We start from the raw sequence: 27,096 nt of genomic DNA, 5'->3' as shown, positions 1-27,096 counted from the left end.
GCGAACCTCAGTTTGCTCATCTGTAAAATGGGGTTGTGTTCGTGGTTTCCCTCCAGGGTTGTAGCGAGCGCTGGAGGGAGTAATAACTATGTAAAAACGCTTAGCACACAGTAGGGGCTCAACTCAGGGGGCTTGATGATAAGAGTAATAATTTCAACAGTTGAGAAGCGACGACCTCTGCGGAAAGAAAAGGCCTTGCAGTGTCGGCGTGTGTTGGGGAGGGGGGGGTGGTTTAGGGGGATGGGTGGGGACAGCAACAAAGCCAAGGCCCCCTGTGGCCAAGCCTCCAGGCCGGCGGTCGCGTCGCCCCTCCCTCTTCCACCCCCACAGCGGGGCGCGCCTTCGGCGGGAAGCGCAGGTGTCCGCGGCTTCCCCGCGCGTCCCCATCCCTCGTCGCCTTGGCGGCGGCCCCAGCTCCCTTCTGCCGTCCGCCCCGCGTCCTCCGCTAACCTCGGGTCTGGACTGGTGAACGGCGGGGCCGGGAAAATTTGAGTCACGGTGGGGGGGAGCGGAGGAGGCGGGCCGTGACCCTGAACGGGGTGGGCTCTAGGACCCGCCTCGGGCTCCCAGCAGGGGGACCCGGCGTGAGCCCGCGTGCCGCACGCACCGGCCCCGACGGAGGGAGACGCCGCGCCGCAGCCTCAGCCGCGCGCCGCGGCCGCTGGGTGCCCCCGGGACGGTCGCGCTCGCGCAGCGACACTCGCGCCTCCACCGCCGCGGCCGCCGGCCGCCCCGACTCCGCACGCGATGCCCCGGGCGCCGCTTCTGCGGCTGCTGCTGCTGCTGGCGGTCTCCGCGGTGGCGGCGGTGGCCGGCGAGCCCGGGCCGGCGCTGCCCCTCCCCACGGGGGACGCCACCCTGGCCGTCGTCTTCGATGTCACCGGCTCCATGTGGGACGACCTGATGCAGGTGCTCGACGGCGCCTCACGCATCCTGGAGAGCAGCCTGAGCCGCCGCAGCCAGGCCATCGCCAACTACGCGCTGGTGCCCTTCCACGACCCAGGTAGCGCCCCCGCGGACCCCCTTCGCGCTGCGGGCGCCCGGTCGTGGGCGCTCACCCATCCCCCCACCCCCCACCCCGCCGGCCGTCGCGCCCTGGGCGCACCTGGAGGGCCGCACGCTGCTCGGCGGCCGGGCGGGGGCGCCCTCTCCGCACATGCGCGCTGGCGGACCCCGCACCTGGGGCGGCCTCCCCTTGCCTGTCCCGGGGAACCTGCTGGCTCCCTGCCCCGCGCCTCCCGGGTTGCGGGGTTGCGGACCCAGGCCTAGTGACCGAGAGCCAGCCTCTTGGCTGTGGGCCTTAAGCAGGTGACCTCACCTTCCTGAGCCTCGCTTGCCTTAGTAGCGAAACCGGGTGGGAACTGTCCCCAACCCTCGCTGAGCCGTTGATCACGACGCATTCGTGCCCAGGGCCTGGCACGCGACGAGCCTTTGCGCGGTTTGCGTTTTGACTTCCTTGTTCCTTTCTTAGACTTTGCTCCCAGCAAGGGCTTCGGAGGCCAAAAGGGCCCCCAGAGGCAGGCGAACAAACCCACCCCTGCCTCGGTTTGGCCCTCGGTTTTCCCTACGAAAACGGCAGCTCCTCCGGGGGGCCTCCACCTGCCCGATTCTCACGCCCCCCTGCGCGCCGCGCCGTGTCCCCTGCAGCCACCTAACTTTCAGCTCAGCGTTAGAGGCACGGCCTTGAAAGGGTCCCTGGGAGACCCCACGGTGGGGAGGTCGGGGAAACCGCTGCGGTGTCTGTGCAGAGCTCTAACCTTCTGAGCAGCGGGACCGCTTTTTCGCCAACATTTTTTGGATGAGAAATTTCAGATTTACATCAGAATGGGGAGGGGGGAGGGCGGAGGGCATCGAACACCTATCTGCACCCCCCCCCATCCTATGATTAATGTTTTACAGTTTTATCAGGTCTCTCCATCGAGCTACCTTTCCATCCAGAACGATAGCTTTATGAAACCAAAAAACACAATAAAAATGGCAGATTCCTTGCGAAATTGGACTACAACGTGCCTTGGGCTGAGAAAATACGCAATGGCCCAAGGCTATATGAGATAGGAGGCCTTTTGTTGTTGTTGTTGAAGGATTTGCCTTTATTAATTACCACAGCATCACAGGTTTGCAAAATGGGCAACAGTGGGTGTGATATAATCCCCACGCAGCCCTCAGGCTCTGCTTCCACGAGTTCTGGGTTCTGCGGAGCTCTTCTGCTCCAGAGGCCAGGGGGTCTAGAAAAATATTTCTGGGAGCATTAAAAGGATAGCTCCCACCTCCGGGTGGCGGGCAGTTGTGAAGCCATGGGGTATGGGGTGTCCTGGGGTTTCAGCTCAGACCCAAGTCACCCTCTATCCACCCCCCCCCCCAAGCTCTCACTCCCTTTCTGGATCATTCTCGGGCTTCCAGAAGCCATCGCCTGGAAAGAGCTGAGAGATCATCCAATCTACCCCTTTTTCTTAAAAGTGAGAAACTGAGTCTCAGGACACGATGCGGCTTACCCAAAACCACCTGCTAGGATGATGTAATTTCGGATTCATGACCCACATTTGTCTCTAAAATGCTTGGTCACATCGCAGGGCAGGATAGGAGCCTGCTGGAGCCAGACATAGCGTCCCGGGGTCCAGGCTGGGGCTCCTGAGGGCTGTTCTCCCTGCCTCCCTGTAGCTGCAGGCTTCTGGAAGCTGCCAAATGATTACCACCCCCCAGCCTTTCCTCCCTTCCCTGGAAGCTGAGCAGCTGTGCATGCGATTTTCCAACCTTCACTGAGTCCTCTATGAAACAAAAACCCCAATACCCCGCCCCGTTCCCCCAAACCACCCTCCCTACAGACACCCCCAGGTCTAGGCACCCCAGCGTTTACTGAGCCCCTTCCGTGTGCCCAGCCTTTGTGAGTACCCCAGTGTGAAGGGGGCAGGCATCCTGCTGGGGACAGGCCAGGATGGGTCAGCAGGGAAGGGCCCCGACCAAAGGCTCTCTGCGGAAGCAGCGTTGGAGCAGGGCTTGGACATGCATGAGCGTTTATCTGCTTTTGACCATGTGCCTGGCCCTTGCTGGGTGCTGGCCATGCAGCGGGGGTGGCGGTCTCCCTGAGTACGTGGAGGGGGGCTGCGTGGTGGCTGACATGTCCGGGCAGGTGTGTGTGGCAGCTGGGAGCGTAGGAGTGAAATGGGAAGGTGGGAAAGGCAAGACTGGTCCCGGCTCTGACTTGAGCACTGGGGGGTTTGGAGCACTTCGATTTCCTTGTATGGGCTGCGAGCGGCCACCAAGGGTTTCTGACCAGGGATTAGACAGTGGTTTACGTTCAGCTGTCTTTTGAATCGGCCAGTGGAATTCTCTCTGGTGGAAGAGAAGCTTCAGAAACAGGGCTTTTTGCTGACTGTTCGGGTCCCCAAGGCCCCCATATGTAGAGGGTCTTCTTAAAGGAGACCACCCCCCCCCCATCCTAAACCCAGAGGGCCAGTCTTTGTAGGGTGAATATCAGTGGTTCTGGACTACAAGTGTTTGGAGAGAAACCAGGACCTGTGCTTTGAAATATTCTTCAAGTTTTTTCTTTTTTCTTTTTGTTAAGTTTATTTATTTATTTTGAGAGAGTGGGGGGAGGAGCAGAGAGAGAGAGAGAGAGAGAGAGAGAGAGAATCCCAAGCAGGCTCCGCACCGCCAGCGCTGAGCCCGAATCAGGGCTCGAACCCACGAACCACAAGATCAGGACCTGAGCAGAAGTCAGACGCTTAACCGACGGAGCCACCCAGGCGCCCCCTTCTTAAAAAGTTTTTAAATGAAAGAAAGTGCTGTGTTCCCATCCTAGAAACTTAGCGTTTTGGTAACGGTTTCATCTTGGCTGAAAATTTAGCTCGTTTTCAGGTTTTCGTTATTAACGTGTTGCCAAAAACACCCCCGTGTGCAAATAAGTCTCTCTGTCTCTGATCAGCTTTTTTTGCAGGATTTGGTTTCTGGAAGCAGAATTCCTAGGCCGTTTTTAACACACCGAACGGGTGGGCAGCTCTTCAGATTGTTTTCCAAAATGTGTCAGGAGTTGAAACTTGCACCAGGAGGCTTTGAGGGGCCAGTTTCAGAGCAACTACCCCCCAACGCTGGGAATTAAGATTAAACCGTTTTTTTTTCCTAATTCAAAAGATGGAAAATATCTCCTTATTTTAATTTCTAGTGAACTTCACTACATTTTCAAGGGTTCACGAGATTTTGGTTTCCTTATCAGTCACTGTGAGGACTTTCTATTGATGATATTAACTGTTTTTTTGTTATGTGGTTAGTGTATTTCCTGATTGCTTGCCTTTTAATATTTGTGATTCCTGGTGTTCTGAGTTTTAAACACGTATGTCGCAAAATCGATTGACTTTTGCTCTTTGTAGTTTCTTTGCCTACGTGCTTAGAAAAAAATTTTCTTTTCTGTCACAAAGTCAGTTAGGTACATGTTCTAGATTGCTTTTCATCGGTTTTCTCCTTATATTTAAATCTTTAACCTGGAATTTTTTAAAAAGTTGGTGTAAAAGTCATCTAACATAATTCCTAGAACGGGATAATTGTTCAGGTACATTCTATCAAACAATCTTCTTCTCCCCCCCTCCCCCCCATTTATTTGGATCCTGTCCTTATCTCACATGACTTTCTCTCTTAAGAATTTATCTGGGGGCGCCTGGGTGGCTCAGTCAGTTAAGCATCGGATTTCAGCTCGGGTCATGATCTCACGGTTTGTGAGTTCGAACCCCCGCATCGGGCTCTCTGCTGTCAGCCTGGAGCCCGCTTCAGGTCCTCTGGCTCTCCCCCGCCTCTCAAAAATAAATAAACATTTTGTTAAAAAAAAAAAAAAAAGCGGGGCGCCTGGGTGGCTCAGTGGGTTGAGTGTCCAGCTTCCTCTGAGGTCATGATCTCACGGTTCATGGGTTCGAGCCCCACATCAGGCTCTGTGCTGACGGGTCAGAGTCTGGAGCCTGCTTCGGGTTCTGTGTCTCCTTCTCTCTCTGCCCCCCCACCCCCCATGCTCTGTCTGTCTCTCTCCCTCTCTCAAAAGTAAATAAACATTAAAAAGAAAAACCCTTTTTTTCCCCCTGCTTTACTGAGATCCAAGGGACGCATAGTGTTGGGTTAGCATCAGGCAATGCGACCTGTTGATTTGATGCGTGTGTATATTGCAAAACAATTACCACCATAGCGATAGCTAACACCTCCGGTCAGGTCCGTAATTGCCATTTCTTTTTTGTGGTGAGAACATTTAATATGTGCTCTTTGGCCACGTTCAAGTATATGATACGGTATTGGCCATAATCACCATGCTGTACGTTAGAACTCCAGAACTCATTTACCGTCTTCTTCTTTTTTTTTTTTTTTTAATGGTTATTTATTTATTTTTCAGAGGGGGGAGAAAGAGAGAGTGAGCGGGCGTGAGCAGGGGAGGGGCAGAGAAGGAGAGAGAGAGAGTCTGAAGCAGGCTCCACGCTGACAGCCGCGAGCCTGCTGTGGGGCTAGAACTCACAAACCTCGAGATCATGACCTGAGCTGAAGTCAGACGCTTAACCGACTGAGACACCCAGGTGCCCCTCTACTCTCTGTTGCGGAGTTTGGCTTTTTCAGATCCCACATCAGGGAGATCATACAGCATTTATCTTTCCTGGTCTGACTTATTTCACTTAGCATAATGCCCTCAAGGCCCATCCGTGCTATGGCAAAGGGCAGAATTTCCTTTCTCATGGCCGGATAATATTCCATTATGTATAATCGTCTTTATCCATTCATCCGTAGATGGTTAAAAAAAAACTTCAGGGGATCTTGGGGTTGAGAGTTTGAGCCCTACAGTGGGTGTAGAGATAATTTAAAAAAGTAAAAAAAAAATCTTAATTTTTTAAGTTAAACTTAATTTTAATATGGTTTCGTTTTATTTTATTATTTTTAGCACAGTTTTATTTCAGATTTACAGAGTTCTTATGAAGATAGTACAGAAGTTCCCGTATGCCCGACTCCTTGTTCCTATTATAATATCTTACGTTACTGCGGTACATTTATCACAACCAACCAACCAAGATTGATGTATTATTATTTTAATTTTTAAAAAAATATATATTTTTGAGAGAGAGACAGAGACAGAGCATGATTGGGGGAGGGGCAGAGAGAGAGGGGGAGACACAGAATCCGAAACAGGCTCCGGGCTCTGAGCTGTCAGCACAGAGCCCGACACAGGGCTCGAACTCACGAACCGAGCCACCCAGGCACCCCAACTGATGTGTTGTTATTAACCAAAGTCCGTTCTTTATTCACATTTCCTCAGTTTTCCCTTCATGTCCTTTTTCTGAATCCCATCCAGGATCCCATATTATATATTCAGTTGCCATGTCCCCTTAGGCTCCTTGGGCTGTGAGAGTCTCTCAGGCTTTGTTTTTGGTGACCTTGACGGTCTTGATGAGGATCACTCGGACGTTTTGTCCCTCGGTCGCGATTTGTTTGGTGTTTTTCTCCGGTTAGAGCGGGTGGTGGGAGGGAGAACACACGTGCGTGCCATTCTCGCCGCGTCCGGCCACGGGTGCACGCTGTCCATACGACGTATCACTGTTGATGTTGACCTCGGTCACACGGCTGAGGCGTCCGTTGTCTCTGCTGTGAGGTGACTCTTTCTTTTCTCCCTTTCCGTACTGTCCTCTTTGGAAGAAAAGTCCCTAGGTGCAACCCACACTGAAGAAATGAGACATTGTGCGCCACCTTATTAGGGGTGGAGAATCTGCATAAATTATTTGGAATTCTTCTGGATCGGAGCCTCGTCCCTTCTTCCCCATTTATTCGCTCAGCCAATCCTTTACATAGCTTGCATTTATTATATATTTATTGCGGACACCGGGTTGTAATCCAGTGGTTCTTTATTTTTGTAGCTCTGTTTTTCCAGCTTTGGTCATTGGAAGCTCTTTTGTTGGCTCTTGGGTGTGTGTGCAAGTGTGTGTGTGTGTGTGTGTGTGTGTGTGTAAGCACTATTCTTACTTTCTGGCACTACAGACGTTCAAGACCCATCTTCTGTATTTCCTGCCCCAATCCTGGATGTAACAATGTATCCAAGAGTCCCTGGCTCCTTTTATTGAAAAATGGTGTCAGAAAATAGGATCTGGGTGCTAGGGGTGCTGGGGTGTCACTGTTTCTAGATCATTAGCTGACAGAGCAAAGAAATAGGCGCTGTATAGTAACCTGTGTGTATACCTGTAGCTGTGAGTATTTACCTGTGTCTACACTGAGCCGTGCGTGACGTCGTACCGATGCCTCCAACTCTGATTTTGTTACCATGTGGATCATTCCAGCCTTCTCCCCTTGCCGATCTATGAGCCCCGACCCCCACAGGGACAAACCTGGCTCCCCCCCCACCCTGCAGCCACCTTGCGTTTATTTAACTGTTATGAAACTATTTATGGAGCTGTTCAGTTCCACTGTACGTAGAGGTGGTGGGAGTGTTGTTACTTTGCACCCCATGGGAGACAACCCTGTTAACCAGAGGACAAATCTTTGGTCTTTAGTCTTACAGACTTATTTCCGGAGCGACTTAGGTCAGTCCCTGATCTGTAATCTTTTTATTCATCTGCTTCCTTTTCAAAATACTCTTGAACATTTATTCTGTTACTTTTTTTTTTTTTAGTGTTGATTTATTTTTGAGAGAGAGAGAGAGAGACAGAGAGACAGAGCATGAACAGGGGAGGGGCAGAGAGACAGGGAGACACAGAATCCGAAGCAGGCTCCGGGCTCCGAGCTGTCAGCCCAGAGCCCGACGTGGGGCTCGAACTCAGGAACCGTGAGATCATGATCTAGGCTGAAGTCGGTCGCTTAACCAACTGAGCCACCCGGGTGCCCCGAACATTTATTCTTTCAGATGGCAAAACAGAAGAACCGAGTCCACTTCCAAAAAAAAAAAAAAAAAAAAAAAAAAAAAATTCCTGTTGTGATTTTGCTTGGAATTGTGTGAAATCTTGATTTGGGGAAAATTGTCGTTAAATTAAAATCGTCATTAAAAAGTTCGGTTGTTTCCATCTAGGATGCATGCCTCTTCCTTTGTTCACATATTTATTTCCTTTCGTAAGGAGTTATAGTTTTTTTTTTCTCCCTTATACGTTCCACCCATTTCTTTTAAAGATCATTTCTAAGTATTTTGTTTTTTGTTACTATTTTGACTAGGAATTTTTTTTCCATTACATTTTTTGCAAATGAGTATTGCTGGTATGTTGGAAAGCAATTCATTTTCATATATTTATTCTGTTTCCAACGTTCTTGCTGAAGTTGTTTTATTATTTTTTTTAACTAGTTCTAATTTTTTGGGTAATGGCTCAAGTTTCCATTGCCTATCGAAATTATAATATTGTCTTGCTTTTCCAATCAAATATTTCACTGATTTGAAATGCCTTTTGTTCTTTCTCAGCCAGAACTTCCAAAAAAATTTTTATGTTTATTTTTGAGAGGCAGAGAGAGAGAGAAACAGAGTACGAGCAGGGGAGGGGCAAAGAGAGGGGCAGAGAGAGGGGAAGACACAGAATCTGAAGCAGGCTCCAGGCTCAGAGCTGTCAGCACAGAGCCTGATACAGGGCTCGAACCCACGAACTGTGAGATCATGACCTGGGCCGAAGTCGGACGCTTAACGGACTGAGCCACCCAGGCGCCCCCAGAACTTTCAGAACAATGCTAAATACACAAACAACGGCCATGGTCATTCTTGCCTTGCCTCTGATTGTGCACTGCGATGTGACGTTGGCTCTCGGTTTGAGGTTTTCCTCATCAGGTGAACGAGGATGATGCTTTCATTCCTAATTTACTAAGGGTAAAAAACAAAACAAAACAAAGCCACCCCAAAACACAAAACCCCGAACAGGGATGGGTGCTGAATTTTAGCCAGTGACTTTCTGGCTGTTTGAGGTATTTGTAAGCTCTTTTTCCTGTTGACCTATTGATATGGTGCCTTCGTCTCTAACTACTTCCACGTTCCTTCCAGAAGCCCTGCTCAGTTGTGGATTATTCTTTCGTATACAGCTGGATTCCATTTGCCAGTGTCTCATTGGGGAGTTTTGCATTCTGTTTCAGCTCAGATCAGTAAGTGACATTCTTTCTTTGTGCCCTCTGTCAAGTGTTGGCATCAGGGCTTAGCTCTTTTGTTTATTTAAAAGCAACTTTAATGTTTATTTTTGAGAGAGAGAGACAGACAGAGACAGAGCGTGAGCAGGGGAGGGGCAGAGAGAGAGGGAGATAACAGACTCCGAAGCAGGCTCCGGGCTCCGAGCTGTCTGCACAGAGCCCGAGGCGGGGCTCGAACTCATGAACCGCGAGATCACCACCCGAGCTGAAGTCGAACTCTTAACTGAGTGAGCCACCCGGGTGCCCCTTGTCTTTTTTTTTTTTTTAAAGTAAGCTCTACACATGGCCCAGGGCTCAAACTCACAACCCCTAGTTCAAGAGTTGCATACTCCATGGACTGAACCACCCAGGTGCCTCTATTTATTTATTTATTTATTGTAAAAATTTTTTATGAATGTTTTTATTTATTTTTGAGACAGAGAGAGAGCATGAGCAGGGGAGGAACAGAGAGAGAGGGAGATGCAGAATCTGAAGCAGGCTCCAGGCTCCGAGCTGTCCGCACAGAGCCCGACGCGGGGCTCGAACTCACAGACTGTGAGATCATGACCTGAGCTGAAGTCGGACGCCCAACCGACTGAGCCACCCGGGCGCCCCTCTATTTATTTTTAAGATTAATTTTTTTAAGTCAGCTCCACGGGCCCAGTGTGGAGCCTAACACAGGGCTTGAACTGACGACCCTGAAATCAAGACCTGAGCCGATGGGGCACCTGAGTGCCTCGGTTAAGCATCCGACTCTTGATTTCAGCTCAGGTCACAATCTCACAGTTTGTGAGTGTGAGCCCTACATCGGGCTCTGCACTGACCGCGGATCCTGCTTGGGATTCTTCCTCTCTCTCTGCCCCTCCCCTGCCTCTGCCCTCTCTGTCTCTCGAAATAAATAAAAACTTAAAAACAAAACAAAAAAACCTGAGCTGAGATCAAGAGTCAGCTGCTCAAACGATTCCGAACTGTACAACCTGTATGAAGCTCTCCTCTCAGTGGATTTCTTATTTCTATGTGGAATCTCATATCTTGCAGTGTCCTGTAAATAAATGTTAAATTCCACCCTTTCCTTTTTTTTTTTTTTAATTTTTAAATTTTATTTTTGAGAGAGAGAGAGACAGAGCATGAACAGGGGAAGGGCAGAGAGAGAGGGAGACACAGAATCCGAAGCAGGCTCCGGGCTCTGAACTGTCAGCACAGAGCCCGATGTGGGGCTCGAACTCAACCAACTGCGAGATCATGACCTGAGCTGATTAACCGATTAACCGAATAACCGACTGAGCCACCCAGGCGCCCCAGGGCTTAGCTCTTTTAGTTAATAACTATAATTATTAAGTTTTCTCCCCAAATTGCAAATTAAAAAAAAAAATTATTCATTTGTTTTTTGTGGCCACCTCTACATCCAATGGGGGACTTGAACTTAACAGCCCTGAGATCCAGAGTCACATGCTCTGACAACTGAGCCCGACAGGCCCCGAATTGTAAAATTAATACACGCTTATAAAATATTGTGATAATACTGCTCTCAGGGGATACAAAGACTTTGAATAATTTTGCATCCCTCCAGACCACGTGTGCGTGTAATTCACGCCTACACATAGATGCACTTGATTTTTTTATGACACAAAAAATGGGATCATACGATGCATAGTGTTCTTCACGTTGCTTTTCTCCCCCATGCAACACCCCAGCGATCTCTTTCCATGTCAGGAAATATAAATCCGCCTCATTGTTTTTAACGACTCCAAAAGATGCGACAGAAGGGATCTTCATTTATCTGGGTCCTATCTTGATTTATCCAGCCGCGCCCATATTGTGGGAAATAGATGGCTTTCAGCTCCTTTCCCACAAACACTCACGCGTTTGCAAACATATCCGAATGATAGATCCCAGGCAGCCGTTGCTCTGTGAAGGCACGTGAGCGTTTTCAGTTTTGGTAACGATGACGAGATTGTCCTCCAGAAATGTACTGCCCCACCCTCCTGGCACAGTATGAGACTGGGTTTTTCCCACACACCTTGCCGGCATCGGGGGACATCATTCTTCCCTGGTTTGCTAATTTGCCGGGTGTGAAATGGTGTCCTGTCTTAACTTGCATATGTTGGATCGTTGGTGGGTTCCAGCATCTTCTCTGGGTCACCAGGCGCACTGTCAGCTTTCCTCAGGGAGGAGGGGTGTCAGCCTGCTGTCACCTCGGAGCGCCATTGCTGTTAACCAGCCTCTCATGAAATAGATCCGATCGGTTCTTGCTCTGAGGGGACGGTCCACCACCCCTGGCCACCCTCCCCCCACCCCTCCGTGCGTGCTTCTCACCTTGGAGGCTGGGGGCTCTGAGCTGCCTGGGAGCTGTGAGCTGGGTTAGGCACGTCCCCAAGGAGAAGTGGCAAGATAAGGACGCGGTGGGTCTGAGGGCAGGAGGCTGCCTGAAGGGGCTGGGCTGATGCATTAGGCTGGTCCCCAGGGATCCCTGACAGACCCCCCCCCCCCCCATTCACTCGCTCAATAGGCAATTCTCGAAGGATGACCACGGGCCAGGCGGGGCTCCAGCTTGCCGTGGCCCACAGCAAAGGGCCACGTTCGTTAACCACAGCGTGGTCCCTGACACAGAGAGGCCTTAGCTGCTCTGAGAGGTGGGGATACATGGATGATGTTTGAGCCGAGATAGAGAGGTGCTGGGTGGGTCGGGCAGAGCCCGTCCGGGCTGGGGAGGAGCACTGCAGGCTGAGGGGACAGCGGATATGATGGCTCTGAGGCTGCCAGGAATGTGGATGTGAACGTCTCCTTAAAGACGGCAGGGATTGGCTGATGCGGACACTCGGGGCAGAGCCCGACTCCATTGGGTGTTGGGGGCCAGGGGCCCTCCGTGCGGATCTGGACTCCTGGACACCAAGGAGGAGGTGGAGGAAGGTTCTGGGGCCATACTGGCTCTTTGGACAGTGCCACTTGCCCAGCCGTTTCCTGCCCCCACCGTGTCTGTCCTTTGCGGGCGTTTTCAAGGGAGTCGCGTTCACCCAGCCCTGGGCTCAGGAATTGTAGGGAGCCTAGCAGGCTAGACTTCACTTTCCCCAGCCCCTGCCTGGTAGAAATGGGAAGACGGTGTGCCCAAGAGGGGATGAAATTGTGCCCGCGATGGTGGCCGACTGTGGGACCCTACCCCGGGGTCACTGCAGCTGGAGCAGGGGGTGGGCGTGAATCCAGAATTGGCCCCAGGACTCCCGCCCTGCTTTTAAGGGGGAGGGGGGAGGGGGGAGGGGCAGGCCCCAGGAAGAGTCCTTGACATGAGGTCGTTCGGAGGCCGGACCGGCAGTGCCTGGCTGGAGCCCTGACCGACGTCACTGGGGCACAGGATTCTGGGTAAAGGGCTGGAGCATCACCTGGGTGTGATCCTGTGCGTGATCCTCTCGTGTCCCGGGGCTCCACACCCTCCTCTGGTCAGGGTGGAAAAAAATCCGCCTGAGGAGAGATGGTCTCAGGCCAGGCTTCTGGGGCTCAGATGCTCAAGGGCGGCACGAGTGGAGCCAAGGTCACGGGTTTAATGATTTTTGCAGCCGGGCGGTCGTTGAGACCTTGAATGTGGGGCTGGATGGACCCACTTTGAATCCCACCTCTACTGCTTGGGTGGTGGGGGGGGTCACCTCACTTCCCTGGGCCTCAAATTCTCATCTGTGAAATGGGGATAATAAACAGTTGACTTCTCAGGGCAGAGAACGGCACCTGGTGCTTCGTACGTATTAAAAGGGTGGTAACTGTCCCCATCATCATCGTCACCCTTGTTTTGGGAGGCAGCCCAGCCGGTGGCAGAGGGGGCCTTGGGGGCGAACAGGTGGGTCTGGACGTTGTGCCCGCCCCCAAATTCATGTCCTTCCTAGAACCTCGGGATGCGACCTTATTTGGACAGAGGATCATTGCAGGTGCGATGAGTCAGGATGGGGTCATACTGCGGTAGAGTGGGCCCTTATCCAACATGATCGATGCCCTCATAAGAAGGAGAGACGCAGGGACAGCACAGAGAGAAAGCCCTGTGACAACGGGGCCAGGGCCCGAGCGCTTTCCCAGCCAAGGAACGCCGAGGGTTGCTGGTGTTGCCTTCACAGAGAGCACGGCCCTGCCGACACCCGGACTGTGGACTGCTGGCTTCAAGAACTGCAAGAAGGGAAATAGTTCTGTTGTTAAAAGCTACTGAGTTTGTGGTGTTCTCTTACGGTGGCCCCAGGACACTAGCACAGACGTTAACTATCGCTTACCAGCTGTTTGACCTTCACTGAGGGCGTTGTCTCCTCTCTAAGTCTTGGTATCCTCCGTGGTCACAGGGAGATATTTATTACGAGAACTGAGCTCAAATTAGCAATGTCATGCTAGCCAGGCCAGCATGCTAAGAGGTGGGGTGATGAGAGCTTTTTGTCCAGAGCCAGCCCTGCCCGGACAGGGTGAAGGAAGGAGATGGGGAGGCTCGCGAGACCCCTTTCAGTGGGTAAACTCATATGGGGTCGTGTCAGGTGGCTTGCCCTCTCCTGCCCTGTCCTGGCACCTCAGTCTGTCCCGCTGGAAGATGGGTTTTCAAATGGTCATCCTGCTGAGAGCACCCGGTCCTGGTGGGGTTTCAGGATGATTTCAGTGATGAGGTACAGCCGGTCGTCCCAGGAATGACAGATGAAAGCTAGAGGCCAGCGTGAGTTAACGACAAGAAGGCCTCTCTCTTTCTGCCTGCCGCTGCGGAAGGGAGGGTGGCGGGGAGACCAGGTGGCAAGGAGACCTCCAGCCCCCCAGCCCCTTCTTGGCATCTGGGAAGCCAGCGCTGCCGTAGGGTGTTGGGACCTTCAGTAACACCCTGTGCCCGGAGCCGGTTTGGGGATTATCTCTTCAGTAAAAGGAAGAAATCCCAGATTTTGCGTGCGTGTGTGCGTGTGTGTGTGTGTGCTCTCCTGAGAGCGTTCTTGATTCAGATGTTGAGGCAGGCATTTAAAAAACTGTTGCTTTCTGGGGCGCCTGGGTGGCTCCGTCGGTTAAGCGTCCGACTTTGGCTCAGGTCATGATCTCACGGTCTGTGGGTTCGAGCCCCGCATGGGGCTCTCTGCTCACAGCTCAGAGCCTGGAGCCTGCTTCGGATTCGGTGTCTCCCTCTCTCTCTGCTCCTCCCCTGCTCATACTCTGTCTCTCTTTCTCTCAAAAATACATATGAAAAATAAAACAAAACCTTTTGCCTTCCATCTTAGCCGGGGTCGTGCCCTCCGTCTTGAGAGCAATCACGGACACTTTTGTCCGTCTGGCCAACCCTGTCTCAGTATGGCCAACTCCTCTGCATGCCCCAAATAACCACATTCGTTCCCTGCTTCATTTTGTATTTGTTTCCCTGGGACAAGGGCAGCCAGCGTGTTGTAGGGGGAGGGTCTGAGATTCGGCACATGTTCTCTGTGTGTTGATCCTATGCCTGGCCTTGTTCTGGGACACAGGTTACAAAGGTAAGTGAAACTTTGTTTCGACCTGGGGCTGCTCAAGCGATTTGGAGTTCACTGATGTGTTTATTCAGTTACTTATTTGAACCGGGTTTGTTGAGCACTTACCGCGGGCCAGGCGCTGAGCTGGGCTGGAGGCCTGCAGTGGAGAACAGAAGAAGGGGTCACCGTCCGTGGGGGAATATCCCGTCATTCTTGCACCAGATCTTCCCAGCTGACCTTGAAGGACTCCCGTCTCCTCTCTGGACTTCAGTTTCTCCGTCTTTAAGAAGATGGGAGTTTTGGATCTCTTTATCTTCAACCTTGTTAGGTTTGGCACATGGGTTTGTGGTCAAATTGGTTTTATTTGTTTTTTTATTACAGTTTTTTAAAATGTTTATTTATTTTTGAGAGAGAGGGTCAGAGCGTGAGTGGGGGAAGGACAGAGAGAGAAGGAGACCCAGAATCGGAAGCAGGGTCCAGGCTCTGAGCCATCAGCCCAGAGCCCGACGCGGGGCTCGAACTCACGGACCGCGAGATCGTGACCTGAGCCGAGGCCAGACGCTTAACCGACCAAGCCACCCAGGCACCCCCGGTCAAGGTGTTTGTTCCCAAGTCTGTTCTTGCTGGAGACGGGATGATGGAGGCTGTGGGAGGCAGGATAGATGGTTATTTCTGTAACCCCCAGAACCTGTAAATCCATTACTTGACACAAGCAAAGGGGCCTCGCACGTGTAGTTAAGGTAGGAATCTTGACATGGAGAGATTATCCCGGATTATCTAGGTGGCCTCATTGTACTCACAAGCCTCCTTGTAAGAGGGAAGCAGGAGATCAGGGTCACAGAAGGAGATGCTGCAGAGAAGCAGACGGGAGAGAGAGGGGCTTTGAAGATGTAGGAGCGGCCACAGTCCCCGGAACGCAGGCGGCCTCTAAAAGCTGGAAAAATCAAGGAAGCAAATTTTCCTTTAGAGCCTCCAGAAGGGACGTGGCCCTGCTGATACCTTAACTTTAGCACTTCTGACCTCCAGAAATGATGCGTGTTGTTTTAAGACACTAAGTTTGCAGTGATTTATTAAAGCAGCAGTAGGAAACTAACACCGAGGCCAACCTGAAAATCCTTTCCAGGGCTTTCCAGTGAACTCGGAGAAGCCTCCCTGGCTCCTGAAATTTTCCAAGTCTGTGTTAGCCACACGGTCCCTGGCACTCCTCATGTGCTGGCCCAGTGCTTGGGACGTAAGGAGAGGATGTCACTGAGCATTGCTGAGGGGTGTGGGGCAATCAGGACGAATCTTCCAGAAGAATCTTCCTCTCTCCCAGAGCGCAGACTCTCCTAGAACAGCCTTGGTCGTGGAAGGCTAGACCTTAGATGGTAGTTCTGGCATCCTCCCCCCCTCCACCGTAGGGCCCCCCCCCCCCCCACTTTGGGTTTCTCAATCCGGTAAAATTGTAAAAAATAAAATAAAATAAAAATAAAAAAGCTAAAAGGAAAGAAAAGCAGAAGGAGTTGACAGGGGTGACCAACTTTTGATCTTGCCAAGTAGAACCGTGAACAGAGTCAACTCCCTGAACAATCATTGTCCCTCGATGAGAGAGGGTGATCCTCAACCCCCCTCCCAAACCCCAGGGAGGAAGTGCATAGACGTTACAATAACGGGGAAGACCTTCCAACTGCTGTTTCATTTACGATAACGCACGTCGCCAACTTTATTCTTATGTTGCCGCAAATGGAAGAGAAGGTGGTCAGCCTAGTAGTGCTGGCCGTTGGAACGCTGGGGCTGTCGGGGCAGCTGCTGTCCCTAGACCACCATGGGGGTGAGCGGGGCCAGCCAGAGTCAGCCCTGGGCTCCCAGGGGCTGTTCCCCAGGTTGCAGGCAGTGAGCCGTCAGTGTGGATTCTTGAGCAGGGGCGATGTGAGGCAAACTGGGCGCAGGCCGGCCTCTCTGGCGTTGGCAGGTGGATGGATGAGCGGCTGGCACGTCTGGAGCTGGGGAGGACAGTTACGAGCTTCCTGAATTTGCTTCCAAAGTCTTTACAAATGGCCTTGCCTCTGACCCAGCAATTCTGCTTAGGGGAGCGAATGCCACGGAGACGGCCGAGCTGGTGCTTAAATGCCATGGATCCGAGGGTGTTCTTGATCACGCTACTCTTTTTAAACATCGGAAACAAAGCCATGTGAGATTGGGCAAGTCCGCTCATGGTCATTTATGCAAAGGAACTACTTCGGAGTCATTAAAAAATGATTTTGGACTGAGCATTTGGCCTTCTGGAAGGTTGCTCAAAATACGTTGTTCAGTGAAAAGAATCAGGTTAAAAATAGTATGTTATTTATACTTTAGTAGAAATTCTGCCTGAAAGAGTAGGCATGCATTGTGAGATGTATATTTACAAATCTGCATGGAAGTTTTGAAGGTTATGTATGAAAATCAAAATGACTGTCTCTGGTTGGTAGAATTCCTTTCTCTTTCTTTCTGTTTTTAAGTTTATTTATTTACTTAGAGAGAGAGAGAGAGCACACCCATAAGTGGAGGAGGGGCAGAGAGAGAGCGCGCACGCGCGAGAGAAGATCCCAAGGAGGCTCCGTGCACTCAACACAGAGCCCGATGTGGGGCTTGAACTCATGAACCATGAAATCGCGACCTGAGCCGAAATCAAGAATCGGACGCTTGACCTGCTGAGCCACCCAGGCACCCCAGAATTCCCTTCTCTTTCCATGCATCAGGACAGTTCACAGGGAGCAGTGCTCAACAGCTCAGTGTCTGGAGTTGTACAGACCTAGGCTCATCCGTGCCACTTACTGGCTGTGTGTCTTTGGGCAAATTACTTAACCTCTCTGGGCTTCCGTTTTCTCCTCTATAAAATGTGGGTAAGACTGAGACCTACCAGGTGCCAGGGAGGACTCAGTGAGCTAACGCTCTGGAAACATCTCGGCACGTGGACTGGTCCTTAGTCAGTGCTTAGTAAATTAGTGTCATTTTTTTAAACATCGAACGTGTATTATTACGTAATAAAGCAATAACCAACATTGAGTCAAATCACTCACTTTTCTCCGTCAAACTAGAGTTTGAGGCCCTCGTGTTGGAGCAAGACTGTCTTGCCCTGTGCCTTTTGTGAGACCTCACGCTGGAGCATAGGCAGTCGTGTGGCCGTGGGGGCTGGGCTGGCTCCTGTTCGCCAAGCCTTTGCTGGGTACCAGAATCCATGGGTGGGGGTGTCCCTCCCTGGCCCCACCAATTCTTACAATGATGGCTCTCAGCTAGGATAGATGGTGTTGTTATGTGCCTCATTTTACAGATGGGGAAACTGAGGCTGGACACAGTGAGGTCAGGTCTGGGGGACCCCACGGCTGAAGGATAGAGCCAGCATTGCAGTCAGCTCTGTCTGGGGGCAAAGCCTGAGGGTTTGGTCGAATCAGTTACCGCAGAGTTCAGAAAGTAGGGGTGCGGAGGGGGGAGGCTTGGTAAAGGCTGGAACAGCTGAGGGAGGGGTGCTGGACATGACGAATACATTCAGAACACAGAGGCAGGGGCCCTCAGGGGACGACGGATTCTTAAAGTGCCCGGCAGAAGGGCTGCTGTCCGCATTCTCCCTTGAGAATTGTGGATGAATGCCGGATGATTCCACAGGCTTCCTTCCCTAAGAAGGACCAAGGTCTGCTGACTGGTTGATGAGTGTGGGAATTTTTGGGGGGTGCCTAGAATTTAGAATTCTTCAACTAAAAACGGTCCATTATTAGAGTTCACTGAGGACTCAGAGGAAATACTTTCCTAAGAAACTTGACATCCACGAACCTTGTAAAACCCCCATTGTGCATACGTCCATAGGGTGAGTTGGAATTCCGGGTCTACGTGGCGAGTTGGAATTCTAGCCCCGTTTTCAGTGCACTGGTAGCCTTGTCTTAGGTTAGCTGTGACTTTCAAGTATGGCTGTTAAAACAAACCTTTTTATTGGGGGAACATTCCGAATACACACAAAGGAAGCAGAGCAGAGTAACGAATCGGCATATACCCACCACCAAGTATCCAAACCGCTCTCATTCATCCATACCTCTTCCCACCCTCCACCCCAACTCAGTGATGATTGCTGTCTTTAGCTCTGGTTTTAGGAGGTAAAAATTTACATACGCTGAAATGCACAAATCTTTGCTTTGCACTTTGGAGAGACCATATACCCACGGAGCCCCCATTCCTATTACCATATAGAACATTTCTGCCGTCCCAGACAGTCCTTTGGCCTCTCCCCAGTCCCCAGACAACCCCCGTTCTGATTTTTTTCCACCTTGGAATAATTCTGCCTGTTCTAGAACTTCTATAAATGGCACCATTAAACACGCACTCTTTTGTGTCTGGCTTCTTTCGTGCGGTGTTACGTCTGTGAGATTCATCACGCGGTTGCTTGTATTGGTAGCTTGTTCTGTTTTCTTGCCGAGCAGTATTTGATTATACGAAGAGACCACAGTTTGTTTACCGTTTCTTTGGTTGATGGACATTGGACCGGTTTCCAGTTCTGGGCTATTATGAGTACAACCGCGCTGAACGTTTGAGTACAAGTCTTGGTGTAGACATATGTTTTCATTTCTCGGGAGCGAAATGGCTGGATCGAATGGTATGTGCATGCTTGATGTTTTTAGAAAGTTCTCTTGGCCTTCCAAAGTGGTTGGACCCTTTTGCATTCCCACCGGCGGTGGACGGAAGTTTCAGTTGCCCTGTGTCCTCGCCTGCATTTGGTGCAGTCAGCCTTTGTAATTGAATTCTGTTCTTTTTAAATGAGCTAACAGGGGCGCCTGGGTGGCTCAGTTGGTGCCAAGCATCCGACTTTGGCTCAGGTCACGATCTGGCGGTCTGTGGGTTCGAGCCCCGCGTCGGGCTCCGTGCTGACAGCTCAGAGCCTGGAGCCTGCTTCCGATTCTGTGTCTCCCTCTCTCTCTATTCCTCCCTTGCTCGTTCTCTGTCTCTCTCTGTTTCTCAAAAATAAATAAACGTTAAAAAAAATTTAAATGAGCTAATAAATGGATGGAGTTTCTGGAAGATTTCATTCTTGTTCATCAGCCTGGCGTTGGACAGCTCTCTGTTCCTTCGTCTTTCCAGAATTCCTTTCCCACTGATGGTGAATAGAGACGGCCGTGTTCAGAAAAGATTAGGGACCGTGGTTTTGAGGTTGAGCAGGGCGGGGGTTGCCCTCCGTCTCGCCTCTGTGCTCCCCTGGAGTTCTGGTCTGGTTTGGAGCAGGGCAGGGGGCTGAGTAGCCTGACCTCCCTTCCAGGTCAGATCCTGGCAGGCCTGGAAGCCTCTCTCCCTTTGGTGGGGGGCGGGGGGGTCTGGGGCCGAGGCTTCACCCCCTTTCCCCCCTGGTGGCACGTCTTGTAACTGCTGCCCCACCCCACGGAGGCAGTGCGTCTGGGAATCCAAGCCTACCTGGGCCTCTCTCTCTTTTCCCTGCAGATATTGGCCCAGTGACCCTCACGGCAGACCCGGCGGTGTTTCAGAGGGAGCTGAGAGAACTCTATGTGCAGGTGGGCCACCCTGCCCCTGGTTGCCGCCCACCCCCCCGCCTCCTGCCGTCCTTCCCAGTCCATGCAGAGGCCAAGGTCTTTACCCTACCCGGTGGCCAAGATGGCGGCTCCCTGAACCGCCATCACCTGCCTCCCAACATTGCCTGGGGCCTGCACCCCAGCTGGGGGGTCCCGGAGAATCTGTACTTCTCGGGGTTCCTTCCTTTATTCGGTGAACCAAGTACCGACAGGAGTCCCTGTGCCTGGCACGTAGTAGGTGCTTATTATTCAGTGAACGGACGAAGCGGTAGCTGAAGGAGGATGCGAGGGGTCTCAGTGCAGACCCCAAAGCCGACACACTGAGCACCTTGGTAAAGCATCTGTCCTTCCCCGCCTCCCGCCGCTGAGGACAGCAGCTTCCTGAAGGCAGGGGCCCCACATATCTGGCTCACCGCCAGGTCCCCTAGGACTCAGAACGGGGCCCAGCGCCTGGAGGGGAAGGAAGCGCTTGTGGGCCGGATGAACGGGCCCGGGAGAGATGCGTTACTGAAAAGTGACCCCGTTGCTGGGTGCGCAGAGCTGTCGAGGCGGGAGGCGCTCCCTTCTCGCGAAGCTCCCGTCCGTGGGCCGGGAGGGCGGGAGCGTGTGTTGGTTGGTTTGGGACTGATTCCGGGGCAGAGAGGATTCGGGGGGAGGGCTGGCTGAGAATGGCGTCCTCTGCCCAACGCCCACCTCTCTCTCTCCCGGCCGCCCCCTGTACCCTCTGTCGTCCAAGCCTTGACCAACACGTGGCTTCTTTGGGGCATCTGTTAGCCGGCCCGGAGCTCCCCTCCCTCCCCTCCATCTTGCATCACTCACCGCAGTGGTAATTAAAGAACCATGTCGTGCTTGTTAGCGCTTAGAGCAGGCCCCACGGGAGGGACCCCACTCTTGCGTGGGTGAGCGAGCGAGCAGATGGTACCACTCGTCTAAAGCAGGTTGGATGTGACCTTGTCTCAGGGAAGGAGTGCCGTGGCCTGGCCTCACCCATAGACGGGCGGGGACAGAGGCCGGACAGAGGGGATTGCCCCCCTCCAGCCCCCCCGTCGGTGTCAGAGGTCTACCTGGGTGGGCCCCACCTGGAGGAGCTGGGTGACGGCCCCTGACACACCCCTGCCCTGCAGGGAGGCGGTGACTGCCCAGAGATGAGTGTGGGAGCCATCAAGGCTGCCGTGGAGGTGGCCAACCCCGGCTCCTTTATCTACGTCTTCACGGACGCCCGCGCCAAGGACTACCACAAGAAGGAGGATGTCCTGCGCCTCCTGCAGCTGAAACAGTCACAGGTGAGTGGACCGGCCCGGGGAGCTCGAGCGTGGGGGCCCCAGGGGGGTCTTGAGGAAGCTGGGGTCCCCGGCGCAGGCAGCCCGGGCCCCCACCTGCCGAGCGGAGGGCGGGAGCTTCTCGTCCAGGGTCTCCGCCGGCCCTGGAGGCCGAGCCGGTCTGGTGAAGTCCAAGTGTGTTCTCATGCTCTGGGCCCCCTGCCCGCCGGGGCTCCCGCCACCTGGCGAGGCTCATTCTTGATAAAGACCACGCCACCCCCGGCTCCCCTCGCGCCCTGTCAGAGTCTGTGCGATCCGTCTTCCTCCTGGCGTCGCCTCTGCTCCCGTCTCTGTAGAGCGAGGCGCCCTCTTCCCAGTGCCTCAAGTTCTGGACTCTCTGCTGGGGCTTTTGCTTCTTGTGTTCACAGCCAGGGCTGGGGGAGGGGTGTGCACGGGATGGGAGAAGGGCCATCTGACTGTGTGACCTCCTCAGGTGAAGCTCTCGAGAGCTGGGACAGCTTCTCTGGTCTCCCGTCTAGAACAAACTCCATTCTCCAAGGTTCTTCTTCTTCTTCTTTTTCTCTTTTAAATTTTGTTAATGTTTATGTATTTTTGAGAGAGAGAGAGAGCGTAAGCAGGGGAGGGGCAGAGAGAGAGGGAGACACAGACTCCGAAGCAGGCTCCGGGCTCTGAGCTGTCAGCCCACAGCCCGACGCGGGGCTCGAACTCATGAACCGTGAGATCATGACCTGAGCCGAAGTCAAACAGTCAACCTTAGAACCCACAGTTTTTCTAGGTGTGTGGCCTCCAGGGGCTACTGCTTGGGGCCGGCCGATTTCCATCCCCTTCCTTGTTGTAGATTTAATAATGGCTCCCAGTGGCTCAGTCGGGTAAGCATCTGACTTCGGCTCAGGTCACGATCTCACGGTTCGAGCCCCGCGTCGGGCTCTGTACTGACAGCTCGGAGCCTGGAGCCTGCGTCGGATTCTGCATCTCCCTCTCCCTCTTGCTCACCCACTCCCTCTCTCTCTTTCTGTCTCTCTCAAAAAAAAAAAAAAAAAACATTAAAAAAATAATGGCTCCCACGTATTGAGGCACCTAGTATGCCTGGCCCTGTACCACACCCTTGACCTGCGTCGGCCCCGATCCCCTGGGGTGGGCGCTCTCATCATTGCCATTCTACAGACGCGTCCGCTGAGCCTGGAGAGGAAGGGGCTCGGCCCAGGCCCCTGCCCCCTGGTTCTCGCCCTGCCACTCCATTCACCCCTGAAGAAGGTGGCCAGGGAAGCCCCCTGTGTGTCCCTCTTCCAGGTGGTCTTCGTGCTGACGGGGGACTGTGGTGACCGCACCCATCCCGGCTACCTGGCTTACGAGGACATCGCCGCCACCAGCTCCGGGCAGGTGTTCCACCTGGACAAGCAGCAGGTGACCGAGGTGAGCCTTCCCTGACCGTCCTCGCCCCTAGGCGGCTGGGCTTGGTGGTCAGGTAGCTGTGCCACCCGTGAGCAGTGCTCCCCCTGTGGCCAGCGCAGCGAGTGCTGTGCTCCGGGCTGTATGAGGTCCTCTCGCCAGCCCCGCCCCCCGCCCCCGCCCCCGCCCCAAAGGCAGGTGCCGCAGACTTCCCGATTTCGCAGGTAAAGAGGCTGGAGCTCGAAGAAGCACCCTGGGTCCCACAGGTGGTCCGGGCTGGCAAGATGGACCTAGCAAAATTTGCCAACAGTTGGGGGGCGGGGGTACGGGGTGAGCTTCTCCGCAGAGGTGGGGAACCCAGGGGCGCGTAGAGGAGTGGGTGGGGGGCAGGGGGCGTCTGATTCAGGCTGTGTTGCTGGGGCAGAGAGTCCTGCTGGGCAATGAGCAGGCAGGCGCTTGCTTGGTCCTGTGTCCTGAGATGCAGGGTTGTCAGTGACCTGGCGTCTGTACCCTCGCCGTGTTCTTGAACTGGGTGCCTGTCCTTCCTCTCCTCCAGGCCCCATTGGCCGGTCAGAACTTGCCCTTCTTTCCCTCTCCCTTTCAGAAGCCAGAGGGATCCTTCCAGTGACATGCTCATAAATGTTCACAACTGCGTCCCTGGAAAGAATAAGAATGTCCGTTTCCATCTCCCTCATCTGACCAATGAGCCTCTCCTGTTTGCCCCCTGGAGAAGGTCTGGGCCCTTATCCAACCCCGTGGCCCGTGTTCTCCCCTTTTGCTCACTGCTGCCACCCCACTGGCCTCTGCTGTTTCTTCAGTGCCCCGCGTCTTTCTACCCCAGGGTCTTTGCTCATGCGGCTCGTTTTTCCCACTTCTCCTCCCCTGGCTCCTCATTTTCCCGGTCTTAGCTGACATGCTGTCCCCTTGGGAGACCTCCCTTGATTTCCCTTCTTGTTACTTAATGCCACTAGGCTGTGAGCTCTCTGACAGCCCGGCCCTTACGGGTCCTGTATCCTGGGTCCCGTCTGCTGCCGTATCCCCGGCACCTTATGCAGCCCCCAGCGTGGGGCAGGTGCTCAGTAAATAGCCGGTGGGTGGACGGATGCGGGGTCCCTTGCGCCCGAGGCCCTGGGAGGAGGAAGGCAAGAGAGATTGTGTGTGTGAGGCAGGCCCTGGCCCCAGCCAGCCCTGCTGTAGCCTCCAGGAGAGGGTTTTTTTTTTTTTTTTTTTTGTGTTCTGTATTTATGCTCTCCGGGACCGTGTTTAGATTAGCGTGCCTTAACTCCCTGTTGACAGATGGCGTTTATGGCTCTCCGCGACACATTGGACTTTATTCTTTGGCATGTGCACCTCCTCTGGCGCTGAGCCGCCCAAGTGAGGGTGGGAGGCATTGAAGAATGGAGGGATGGCTGGGTCCTTGTCTGGGGGGAGACCTATTTGGGTGGGAGCTGGGTGCTTGTCAGCGGCTAATCAGACAGTGCGGTGCCGGGCAGGGTAGCGGAGGACGGCCCTGCCGGGTGTGTGGGGCTGGGCTCTCCTGTGCTCTCTCTCGAGGCGGGGAAGTTCGGGCGACTCCACTGGCTCCTGGCCATAGTACCCAGCCTTCTGTTGTGGGAGCCTGACTCGGCGGTAGGTGTCTCACTTGATGGGACCTCCGGTGGCCCAGCATTGGCTGCCTCTGGGTAGCGGCCTGGATCCTCCTCCTTCCTGGCCGCAGAGCTGTGTCATTCCAGATGTGCCCAGACATTCGGCAAGCCTGAGAAAGCGGCCGGGGCACCCGGGAGAGGGAATGGTGTCTTTGCCCAAGCCAGGGGGGGCTCCAGCTGAGAGAATGACTCCTCAGAAGTTGCGGGAGTCCCTAAATTATTGCCTGTGTCGTTAGCCCCTTCACCTTCCCAAGGTACGTCCCATGTGGCAGGAGCGACACGTTCTGTAATCTCTCTTCCCTTCGCTGACCGTGCACCTGCTACGCTCACCGCGCACAGCTTCAGGTGCCGGGCGCAGAGACAGAATCCATCCAGGTCCGGTCTCGGTGCTTCTGAGCCTTTACTTTCTTCCGGTTGTGGGGTTGGCCCTGTGGGATTCCAGGGTCGTTAAAGCAAGGGAAAGATCCTCTCCCCGTGGCGGGGTCAGTTCGGAGCTTTTGCCATCCTTCAGTGGACGGGGGAGGCAGGCATCATGGCCCCTTGGGGGTGTGCATTTCTGGTCTCGGCTGAGCTAGGTCCAAGGCCCCCCTTGCCCTGGCACAGAGCCCCCCACTCCCGCCCAGCCCTGGCAGAATGGGCCGGAGTTGCTGGGCAAAGCCCCTCATTCTGAAGCTTTCTCTGGCCCTGGGAAGTCCATTCTGGGGGCCCAGACCCTGCCCCTGTTCGCACCGGCCCAGCCTGCACAAACGTGGCAAATCGCCCAGATTCTGCACATTTCTCAACTAGGAGAAAGGCGAGCTACCTTCTAAGGCAGTAAGTGTGGGGTGCAGGGGAGAAGGGGAGCTCTGACCAGGTGGTTCCAGTTAACAGATCAGGAGGCACCGGCCCCAGAGATGACTTCATCCCGGACTCTTCCCGGAGAGGGCAGCCCGGTGGAGGTTTAGGGCCGCATGCCGGCTTCGGACCCCAGCCCTGCCACCTGCCTGCCGCAGGACCCGAACTCAGTCCTTAACCTCTCTGGGCCTCCGTTTCCCCCTGTGCACGGCTGGGTTTTTAGAGCCCCTGCCCGGTGAGACGGGGGCGCTGTCCGGACAGGCACCCGGAAGCCCTTGGTGAGAGTTCGTGACGGCTGTGGCTCCAGCCCCCTGCTTTGGTGTGGAGCCCAGAACCCATGCCAGGCTCCGGCACACCCCCCTGGAGAGTAAGGGCTCTCTCGGAAAAGGTTCTCAGGACCCGAGCGCCCAGCGGTGGTGCCCAGCTGGCAGGGGCTGGTGCCCTCTCTCCATCACTGCCTGCCGGGCTTCCTGACCCAGGCTCCACGGTCCGGTCCCAGCTCTCTGCTCTGCGGCTCTCGGGCCCTGTAGGCCCCTGGCCTCCCTGCTCGGCCTCCTCGGCCGGCCTGGCTGTCAGGCGTCTGGGGGAGGGGCCCCAGGGGATGATTTATCTGCCGTGAAAGGCCCAGCGGCAGCCATCTGGCCAGGGTAGCAGCTCCAGATTCTTTCCATCCTTCCCTATCGGTGACAGAGAGATGAGCCCCATCGCAGCACGGGCTCGCGGGCCCCCGGTCCCGCTAACATCTGGAAGCCATTGTCTTCGCCAGATAAACATTGAGCTGGCTTGATGAAGGCACTCCGCTCCGAGGGCTCCCCAGATTCCGCTTGGAGCCCTGGGGGGATTGTAGGGTACAGGAAGCCTGTCCACAGGCCTGGACGCACAGGGGATCCGAGCTGGCTGAGGGCAGCGCCCTGGTGGTGACGGGCCTAGGGCAGACCCCGTGGGCACGCCGCCGCCTGGTGGGGTCCCTGGCACTGAGCTCAGTCTGAGCCTTCTCTGCCAGTCGGTAGCCTGAACTCCTGGGCACCGTCCCTCCGTCATCCTAGAACAAGCTCGTAGTGACAGTTGCAACGCAACAGTGCGTGTGATTTCTCTGGGTAATTGTCAGCTGGTGCAGCCACCGCCTTCAGGCAGCTTTGCTCGGTTGTGATTTCCTCCCGACCCGTGACAAGGCCCGGCCCCGGGGGAAGACGACAGTGGTCCCGGAGCTGTGGCAGCAGCTGCCTCACCTCGCTGGCTTCTGTCCGCCTCTCCAGATGGGAGCCTCGACTGCCGCTTCCTCCCGCCAGCCCCCGTGTGTGCGCAGAACCTTTTCAAGGGAAACATTACTTAGAAAGCTAGACAAGCGGGTACCTGGGTGGCTCAGTCGGTTAAGCATCCGCATTTTGGCTCAGGTCATGATCTCACGTTTTCGTGGGTTCAACCCCTGCCTCAGGCTCTGAGCACTGACTGTGTGGAGCCTGCTTGGGATTCTCTCTCTCTCTCTCTCTCTCTCTCTCTCTCTCTCTCTCTGCCCCTCCCCTGCTCAAGCTCTCTGTGTCTCTCTCAAAACAAATCAAATTGAAGAAAAAAAGAAAGAAAGCTGGGCAAAACAGAAGAAAGAGGGACCTCCAAGTATACAGAGAAGTGAGTGTTCGGAACCTGGGATTCGTATCCTGTAGTAACTGAAATCCAGCTGCAACGTGTAGATGTTCCAGCTCAGTCTGGACAAAATGTATTCACTTTTTAAATCTCAGGCACTTTCTTCCAATTCCCTTCTTTCCCTTTTCTCTCTCGCTGGCGATCGCACAGTAGGACTCTGATGCGGAGCAAGGTTGGCCGACATGTAGCACACGAGGCCCGCTTTCGGACCCCGTATCCCAGCAGACATGACTCATCAATCGCAGAACGTCTTCTCACTGAAGCT

At 53.9% G+C, this 27,096-nt stretch overlaps 1 protein-coding gene across 1 annotated transcript in view; it reads left to right on the top strand.

Annotated features, from left to right (window-relative positions):
- Positions 1–473: 473 nt before the first annotated feature.
- Positions 474–27,096, top strand: part of HMCN2 (hemicentin 2) — a 144,891-nt gene continuing 118,268 nt past the window's right edge. The window contains exons 1-4 of the mRNA XM_053204504.1: positions 474–1,003; positions 19,953–20,023; positions 21,166–21,324; positions 22,612–22,734. Coding sequence (XP_053060479.1) covers positions 748–1,003; positions 19,953–20,023; positions 21,166–21,324; positions 22,612–22,734 — 609 coding nt within the window. The 5' untranslated portion in view covers positions 474–747. The remainder of the gene's footprint in view (positions 1,004–19,952; positions 20,024–21,165; positions 21,325–22,611; positions 22,735–27,096) is intronic.

This window comes from Acinonyx jubatus, chromosome D4 (genome assembly GCF_027475565.1).
Source record: "Acinonyx jubatus isolate Ajub_Pintada_27869175 chromosome D4, VMU_Ajub_asm_v1.0, whole genome shotgun sequence".
Taxonomy (NCBI): domain Eukaryota; kingdom Metazoa; phylum Chordata; class Mammalia; order Carnivora; family Felidae; genus Acinonyx; species Acinonyx jubatus.
The sequence above is the reverse complement of the archived record's forward strand: the minus strand, read 5'-3'. Positions and strand labels throughout refer to the sequence as shown.